The 8,850-nt window shown below is 40.9% G+C and overlaps 1 protein-coding gene across 5 annotated transcripts in view; it reads left to right on the forward strand.

The window, feature by feature from the left end:
* Window positions 1-8,850, forward strand: part of DPY30 (dpy-30 homolog (C. elegans)) — a 39,851-nt gene that overhangs the window by 28,352 nt on the left and 2,649 nt on the right. For 3 of the 5 annotated variants that reach the window (XM_011936005.1, XM_011936004.1, XM_011936006.1), the window contains exon 5: window positions 1,206-1,559. In XM_011936005.1, the coding sequence (XP_011791395.1) occupies window positions 1,206-1,278 (73 nt within the window). In that variant the 3' untranslated portion in view covers window positions 1,279-1,559. Of the gene's footprint in view, window positions 1-1,205; window positions 1,560-1,645; window positions 1,778-1,978; window positions 2,032-4,334; window positions 4,416-8,850 lie in introns of those variants that run through there. The other 2 variants (XM_011936002.1, XM_011936003.1) reach the window with 2 other exon arrangements.

The following is an 8,850-nucleotide window of genomic DNA, read 5'->3' on the forward strand; positions in this document are numbered from 1 at the left end:
AGTCTTGCTCTGTCGCCTAGGCTGGAGTGCAGTGGTGCGATCTCGACTCACTGCAACCTCTACCTCCCGGGTTCAAGTGATTCTCCCGCCTCAACCTCCTGGTAGCTGGGATTACAGGCACGCACCACCATGACCGGCTAATTTTGGTATTTTTAGTAGAGACGGAGTTTCACCATGTTGGTCAGGATTGTCTCAAACTCCTGACCTCGTGATCCACCCGCCTCGGCTTCCCAAAGTGCTGGGATTACAGGCATGAGCCATTGTGCCTGGCCCCAAATACATTTTTTAAGTAAAGAGTTCTGGTAAAATAATTAATCGTGTGAACCCTAAATACTACATGAAAAATCTTGTCTATTTGTAGACAGCTCTTAGGGCTGTTTAAAGTGCTCTGGGAATGTTTTGAGATTATTGTAAACACATTTTCAATATGCCTTTCCATAGTAGAGTTGAAAATAGATGTCTCCCCAGTTTTTCATCTTTGGACTTGTATTCTCAGCAAGAATAATTTACATAGAAGTGTTAATAAGAAATATCTCCTCTTAGTTTTATAAATGTGTTTATCTTCTTAGGTGCACTGTAGTTGAATTAAATAGTATTAGAATTATTGATTTTAAGTATTTGAAGAAAGAAAGAAGTACCTTTTAAAAAAGAAACATAACCTACTTATCTGTATTAGTGTTGCTTCTTTGACTAGTCACTTGAGTTCATCTACATGTCTTAGTGATGCTACATCCACTGTCCTATATTATTTTTGTTCTTTTATTGAAGGATATTACCCAGAATATTACACTTATCATAGGTATACAGCTTGATGAATTTTCACAAACTAAACATACCTGTGTAGCTTGTAGTCAGATCAAGAAACTGAATACTGCCAGCCTCTCAGAAGCCATCCATGTGACCCCTTCAAGTCATTATTCTCTCTGGGGTAATGATCATCCCATTGTCAATACATTTTTTAAACATGTTTTAAAAATGAGTTCATAACCAGATTTAAGCCATACAAAAATTTCAGTCTCATTAAACTATTTTGTTGGCTAATTAATTTGCTTGCTTATGTCATTTATTTTATTTACTACAAATGTCCTTTGACTGTGAAATGAAAATTAAACTTAAAAAGATGAGTTTTCATTATGGAACAATATGTTTTAATTAACACATCTGGGAAATATATTTCTAAACTTTGGATTTCTTTTCCCTTACAGACCACCAAATCCCATTGAATTTCTAGCATCTTATCTTTTAAAAAACAAGGCACAGTTTGAAGATCGAAACTGACTTAATGGGAAGAACAGAAAAATTTAGTTGCTACTGTAGATTTACATGATTAAGAGGCAGCTTTAATTTCCATGATTATCCCCCCTTTTTGGATGTATAAGAACCTTCCGGACAACAGAACCTATTTCTGGAATTGCAGAAGAGAACATATTTCCCTTATTTTGATTTAGTCACCATAAACCATACCTATTTAATGAGTGTATTCTGTGCAATTTTTTCTCAGATTGTCTTTAACTTTGTTTTTAAAATGACCTTCAAAATAAACTGTCAAAACACCATTATTTTAAAGTAGTTTTTGTTCTGTATGACACGTTTTACATGATTGTTTCATGAATTTCTCTTTTTCTTCTGTCTTCAAATGCTGCAGAGTTTTACAACAGAGAGAAAATACAGCAGTCAAGTATAATGTAAAAAATTCAGCCAATTTTTCTCAGCATTGTTTCTGGACCTTTCTGAGGGTGGGATCTGGGCGTCTTCAATGGCTTAACAAGTATCACAGGTGATTCTAATGTACAATAAAGTTGGAGTACTAATAAAAGCATTGCAAAGGGGATACAATATTCTCTAATGTTATCAACATTTATAGTAATAGCTATAATTTATTGCATTCCTACTAAGTTTCAGGCATAGTACATTTTTACTTAAATGATCTCTGATATGGCAGCTCTGCAAAGTAGATATTATTATTCCCATTTTGCAGATGAGGAAACAGACTTGGAGAGGTTAAGTGACATGCTCAAGACAACACTGCTGGTAAGTTTTTGAATGGGAATTAAAATCCAGTTCTACCAATGTGTTGCTGAATTTCATTGCTTCTCTTTGCAATAAAAAGCAGCAGCCAGTTCTTTTTGGGATCTATTCTCATTGTCCTCTGTGAAGAAATGGAGATAGCTCACTAGCTCAGAAAATAGAGAAACTGCCATAAGAGAGCCAGGAAAAAACATCCACTAGAGCAATGGTTCTCAAAGAGGAGTGATTATCTCTCCCCACCCCCATTTCCCCAGAGAACATTTGTTGATATCTGGACACATTTTGGTTGTCACGACTGGAATAAGGTGGGGTTCTTGAACTCCTGACCTTGTGATCCACATGTCTTGGCCTCCCAAAATGCTGGGATTACAGGCGTGAGCCACCATGCCTAGCTAGGTGGGGTTCTACTGGCATCTAGTGCGTATAGATGCTGCTAAAACATCTTAATGAATAGGACAGCCTGCATGCCCATCTTCTCCCTCCCCAAGAATTATCTAGCTTAAAATGTCAGTGCCAAAGTTGAAAAACCCTGCATTAGAAGCCTATTAAAGTCGTGTGTCTCCAAGCTAAACCTGTTAAGGCCTTTGCAAAGTTAGAAATTTAATGCTGATTGGCTGGGTGCGGTAGCTCACGCCTGTAATCCCAGCACTTTGGGAGGCCGAGGTGGGTGGATCACAAGGTCAGGAGTTCGAGACCACCCTGGCCAATATGGTGAAACCCTGTCTCTACTAAAATTACAAAAATTAGCTGGGCGTGGTGGCACGTTCCTGTAGTTCCAGCTACTCGGGAGGTTGATCGGGAGGCTGAGGCAGAAGACTTGCTTGAACCTGGGAGGCGGAGGTTGCAGTGAGCCAAGATCGTGCCACTGCACTCCAATCTGGGCGACAGAGCGAGAATCTGTCTCAAAAAAATAAATAAATAAAAAAATAAAAAAATAAATAATGCTGATTAGGTATGCCTTATCTTTAATACAGGAAATACATATTTTAGTAGAACTGACACTTGTGGGAGGTGCTGTTTTTGGTTTACATCTGCAGATCTATATATTTGAATAGGAAAAACCTGGACATACTGGGATCTTATATAGTAGTTTTTGTAAGTATTCTATCAAATTTATTTTGGTTATTTGGCTAACTCATAAGTTAATCCACCCAAGTCTTTTTAGTGATTTTTTAACATCTGAGTAGTAATTGGGTAATTTTTTTTTTTTTTTTGAGACAAGGTCTCGCTCTGTCGCCCAGGCTTGAGTACAATGTGACCTTGGCTCACTGCAACCTTCAGCTCCCAGGCTTGATTCTCCTGTGTCAGTCTCCTGAGTAGCTGAGATTACAGGTGCACGCCACTGTCCCCAGCAAATTTTTGTATTTTTAGTAGAGACGGGGTTTCACTATGGTGGCCAGGCTGGTCTTGAACTCCTGACCTCAGGTGATCTGCCCACCTCAGCCTCCCAAAGTGCTGGAATTATGGGTGTGAGCCACAACGCCCATAATTGGGTAATCTTATTAAGAGATCAATAATCTTCTAGCAGTGGTTGTTTACTGATGATTCTCATCAGAGCTACCTGGGGGAACTTTCCAAATATAAGTATAAACAATATAAACATAACAATCAATATAAAAATACAAATTTTGTACATAATATAAGTATTATATATGTGTTAAGGGGCTTCTAAAGCTGTCACCTGGTGAACATGACCCATGGGACAGAGCCTTTTTTGTTGTTCTTTTTGAGATGGAGTCTTGCTCTGTTGCCCAGGCTGGAGTGCAGTGGTACAGTCTCGGCTCACTGCAACCTCTGCCTCCTGGGTTCAAGCGATTCTCCTGTCTCAGTCCCCCCAGTAGCTGGGATTACAGGTGCGTGCCACCTTGCCCGGCTGCTTTTTGTATTTTTAGTAGAGACAGGGTTTTACCATGTTGGTCAGGCTGGTCTTGAACTCTTGACCTCGGGTGATCTGCCCGCCTCAGCCTCCCAAAGTGCTGGAATTATAGGTGTGAGCCACTGTGTCCGGCCTGACAAAAATCTTTAAGGCATTCTGATACCTCTGGTTAAGGACCCCTTAGAAGATATTCTAGTTTTGGAAGTGTAAATATGCAATACTTGGCCTAGTGGTAAGGGCTGAGAATAGAAATGTCTTTTTATTAATTTTTTTAGATGGAGTCTCGCTCTGTCGCCCAGGCTGGAGTGCAGTGGCTCACTGCAACCTCCGCCTCCCAGGTTCAAACAATTCTCCTGCCTCAGCCTCCTGAGTAGTTAGGACTTCAGGCGCATGCCACAACGCCCGGCTAATTTTTTGTATTTTCCTACAGATGGGGTTTCAGCGTGTTGCCCAGGACGGTTGCAAACTCCTGAGCTCAGGCAATCTGCTTCGCTTCGGCCTCCTAACGTGCTGGGATTACAGGCGTGAGCCACCACGCCTGGCCAAATTTTTTTTTTTTTTTTTAAGAGGTGAGGTCTCACTATGTTGCCCAGATGGTCTCAAACTCCTGACCTCATGTGATCCTGCTGCCTTGGCCTCCCAAAATGCTGGGATTACAGGTGCAAGCCACTGTGTCTGGCAAGGAATGTCTTTTCCTGGCAGTCCACATAATGCTTACTTGAGTACTTATGTGCCAGGCAGCATGCTAAATATTTACATGAGTTGTCATTTAATCCTTGAACCTGTGAGGTGGATTTAAGTTTAAAAAATTATCCCTATTTTTTGTTTATTTTAAAAATCGCTTTATCAAGGTATAATTGAACAAAAAGCCGTATATATTTAATATATACAACTTGATTACTTTGGATATAACTATAGATCACTGAAACCATAACTACCATCAAGGTCATAAACATATTCCTCACCCCTCAAAGTTTGAGGTAGGTTTAATTTTAATTTTAATACTTTATTTATTTAGAGATGAGGTCTTGCTCTGTCTCCCAGGTTGGAGTGCAATAGCATGGCCATAGCTTACTGCAACCTTGAAGTTCTAGGCTCAAGTGAGCTTCTTGCCTTAGCCTTCTGAGTAGCTGGGACTATAGGTATACTGCTGAACCTGGCTGATTTTTGTTTAAGCTTTTGCAGAGACGAGTTCTCATTGTGTTGACCAGGCTAGTCTTGAACTTGAACTCCTGACCTCAAGCTATCTACCTGCCAGAACTTCCCACAGTGCTGGGATTATAGATGTGAGAGCCACTGCGCCAAGCCTATTTATTTGTTTTTGAGACGGGGTCTTGCTCTGTCACCCAGGCTGGAGCCCGGTGGTGAGAGCATAGCTTACTCCTGGGCTCAAGTCATCTTCTCGCGTCAGCCTTCTGAGCAGGTGGGACTACAGGTACACACCACCACGCCCAGCTAGTTTAACACTTCATTTATAGATGAAGAAACATTTGAATAATTTCCTTAAAGTTACAGAGGAATTAAGTTTTTGGCAGGGATTCAAACCCATCTCTCTCTCTCTCTATATATATGTGTGTGTGTGTGTGTGTGTGTGTTTTATTTTGAGACAGAGTTTCGCTCTTTTTGCCCAGGCTGGAGTGCAATGGCACAATCTCAGCTCACTGCAACCTCCGCCTCTTGGGTTCAAGCAATTCTCCTGCCTAAGCCTCCCTAGAAGCTAGGATTACAGGCGCACACCACCACACCCAGCTAATTTTGTATTTTTAGTAGAGATGGGGTTTCACCATGTTGGCCAGGCTGGTCTCGAACTCTTAACCTCCAGTAATCCACGTGCCTTGGCCTCCCAAAGTGTTGGGATTACAGGCATGAGCCACCACACCTAGCTGAGAGTTTCTTAAAGAGTGTAGCCCAGTAACTTCAAGAGTTCAGTTTATTCATGGGCATTATTCAGTGTTATTTTACTGAGGGAATGGAGAGCTCCACTTACTCTCATAAATTGGTTAAATGGAAGTCAGTTTAGAAAGTTACTACTATATGGCCGGGTGCTGTGGCTCACGCCTGTAATCGCAGCACTTTGGGAAACTGAGGTGGGTGGATCACCTGATGTCAGGAGTTTGAGACCAGCCTGGCCAACATGGTGAAACCCTGCCTCTACCCAAAATACAAAAGTTAGCTGGGCATGGTGGTTGACACCTGTAATCCCAGCTACTCGGGAGGCTGAGGCAGGAGAATTGCTTGAACCCAGGAGGCTGAGGCTGCAGTGAACCGAGATCGCGCCTGCACTCCAGCCTGGGTGACACAGCGATACTCCGTCTCAAAAAAACAACAACAAAAAAGAAAGTTACTATTATACTTTGGTGTCATATATTATATGTAACTGGAAAGCATATAAACAGTTTCTAACCTTTGACCATTTAATGCAGACGTTGTTTAGTAAATAAATACAAAAATTGAGTAAAACCTACTGTATCCCTTAAGAGTGAGTGCATGAATTACGTTGGTGGGTGGGTTAGTTGGGAGGATCAGTAGAGTGAATTAGGAATAGATTCCTGGAGGAAATAGAAACCTTGAATTGAAAAAAAAAAAAAAAAGGGGAGAAGAGTGGGTTGGATAGAAGGAGATCTTCTACCTAGTTCTGATGCACCTAAAGGAAGAATATTGAACTTTTATTTAAACGTCATTTAGGAGAAGGTACAGTGGGATTTTAAGATGGATAACTTCCTGTTAGAAGCGACGGAATTGTTTTAGGAGGAGCATACAAAACTGTAGCCAGGTATTTTCCTGGACTGGATTCCAAAGTGGCATTACCAATTGGAGGCCTGATGACATATCATCAGACTGGAAAAATGAGGCACAAAAGATGAACCTGTGAGTGGCTATAACCGAAAATCCACTTATTAAAATAAAATCTCTGGGTGTAAATTAGCAAAGAAGAAAAGTAATAAAATAGTGGAAAATAGGTCACCAGTGATAAAAGGGGTAGTTGGTAATGAATAATTGTTTTTTAAAAAACCTTGCCAGCCTTTGGCTGGGCATGATGGCTCACACTTGTAATCCCAGCACTTTGCGAGGCCAAGGCAGGCGGATCACCAGAGGTCAGGAGTTCAAGACCAGCCTGGCCAATATGGTAAAACCCCATTTCTACTAAAAATACAAAAATCAGCCAGGCATGGTGGTGCGTGCCTATAATCCCAGCTACCCCGGAGGCTGAGGCAGGAGAATTGCTGGATCCTGAGAGGCTGTGGAGGCTGCAGTGAGCTGAGATTGCGCCATTGCACTCCCTGGGCAACAGAGCGAGACTGTCTCAAAACAAAATAAAATAAAACAAAAACAACTTTGCCAGTCTTTAACAAAGCTTTGTGTGTGTGTGTTTTTTTTTTGTTTGGAGACAGGGTCTTGCTTTGTCAGCCTGGACAGCAGTGGCACAATCATAGGTCACTGCAGCCTTGAACTCCTGGGCTCAAACAATCCTCCTGCCTCAGCCTCCTGAGTAGCTTGTACTACAGGGTGCGGTACTACAGGGGCACGACACTATGTCAGGCTAATTTGTTTTATTTTTAGTAGAGATGAGATCTTGCTGTGTTGCCCAGGCTGGTCTTCAACTCTTGAACTGAAGTGATCCTCCTGCCTTGGCCTCCTCAAATTTTGGGATTATAGATGTGAGTCACTGCGCCTGGCTCCTTATATCTTTTGACTCTGTCATTCCATTTCTGACAATCCTAAATATTAATAAATATGGAAAAAGGGCCAGGCACGGTGGGTCACGCCTGTAATCTCAGCACTTTGGGAGGCCGAGGCAGGTGGATCGAGGTCAGGAGATCGAGACCATCCTGGCTAACACAATGAAACCCCATCTCTACTAAACATACAAAAAACTAGCCGGGCGAGGTGGCAGGCGCCTGTAGTCCCAGCTACTCCGGAGGCTGAGGCAGGAGAATGGCGTGAACCCAGGAGGCGGAGTTTGCAGTGAGTGAGATCGTGCCACTGCACTCCAGCCTGGGCAATTAGAGCGAGACTCCATCTAAAAAAAAAACAAATAAATAAAAATAAAAAAAGATGGAAAAAAGCTCTACATAAAAAATTGTATTACGAAACATTAGAAATGAATAAATTTTTATCCACAGGAATTATTAAATATCTAATATACTTAGTCCAGTGTTCAGATACACAGTATTTAATAAATGTTGTTTATTAAGTTTGGTTTTCTAAGGTAGACAGGGACAAAGTTGACTGATACTAGGTTAGAACACCAGTTTTAGTTGAAATCAAAAGACCTTCTCTGTGTTAAACTCTTCTCTTGATTTGTTCAAAACGCTGTTACTATTGTAAAATATTTTTCTGATCTACAGGGCTTTCAGTGTTAGGGTACTTCTAAAGCTGTCAGTTGTGGATAAGTAGAATCTAAAAATGGTCAGTTTAATATTGCCGTGTAGATTCAAAATCAAGCCTAAAGATGTAAAAATAGAGTTTTTGGGTTTTTTTTGGTATGTAGTATATGTATATGGCACAAAATACAAAAGATACACAAAGACATACATTGGAAAGGTTAAATCCTTTTTCCATCCTTCCACCTCAGCCACCCAGTTATTACCTTCTAGAAGTATTCCGTGCATATGCAAGTATATGAAATTACAAGTATTCATTCCTATACAAATGGAAGCATACTTTATACATTCTGTAATTTGCTTTTTTCACTTTTTTGAAACTCTTTCCATACTAGTATATAGTGCCATTTCATTCTTCTTCGTCTTCTTTTTTTTTTTTTTAAAGATGGGGTCTCACTCTGTTGCCCAGAGTGCAGTGGTGTGATCATAGCTGATTGCAGTCTCAAACTCCTGGGCTTAAGCAATCTTCCCGCTTCAGCCTTCCAAGTAGCTGAGGCCATAGGCATGTGCCACTGTGCCTGGCTACGTTTTAAAATTTATTTTTAGTTTTTTTTTTTTTTT

Source organism: Colobus angolensis, unplaced genomic scaffold, assembly GCF_000951035.1.
Source record: "Colobus angolensis palliatus isolate OR3802 unplaced genomic scaffold, Cang.pa_1.0 Scaffold15, whole genome shotgun sequence".
Taxonomy (NCBI): domain Eukaryota; kingdom Metazoa; phylum Chordata; class Mammalia; order Primates; family Cercopithecidae; genus Colobus; species Colobus angolensis.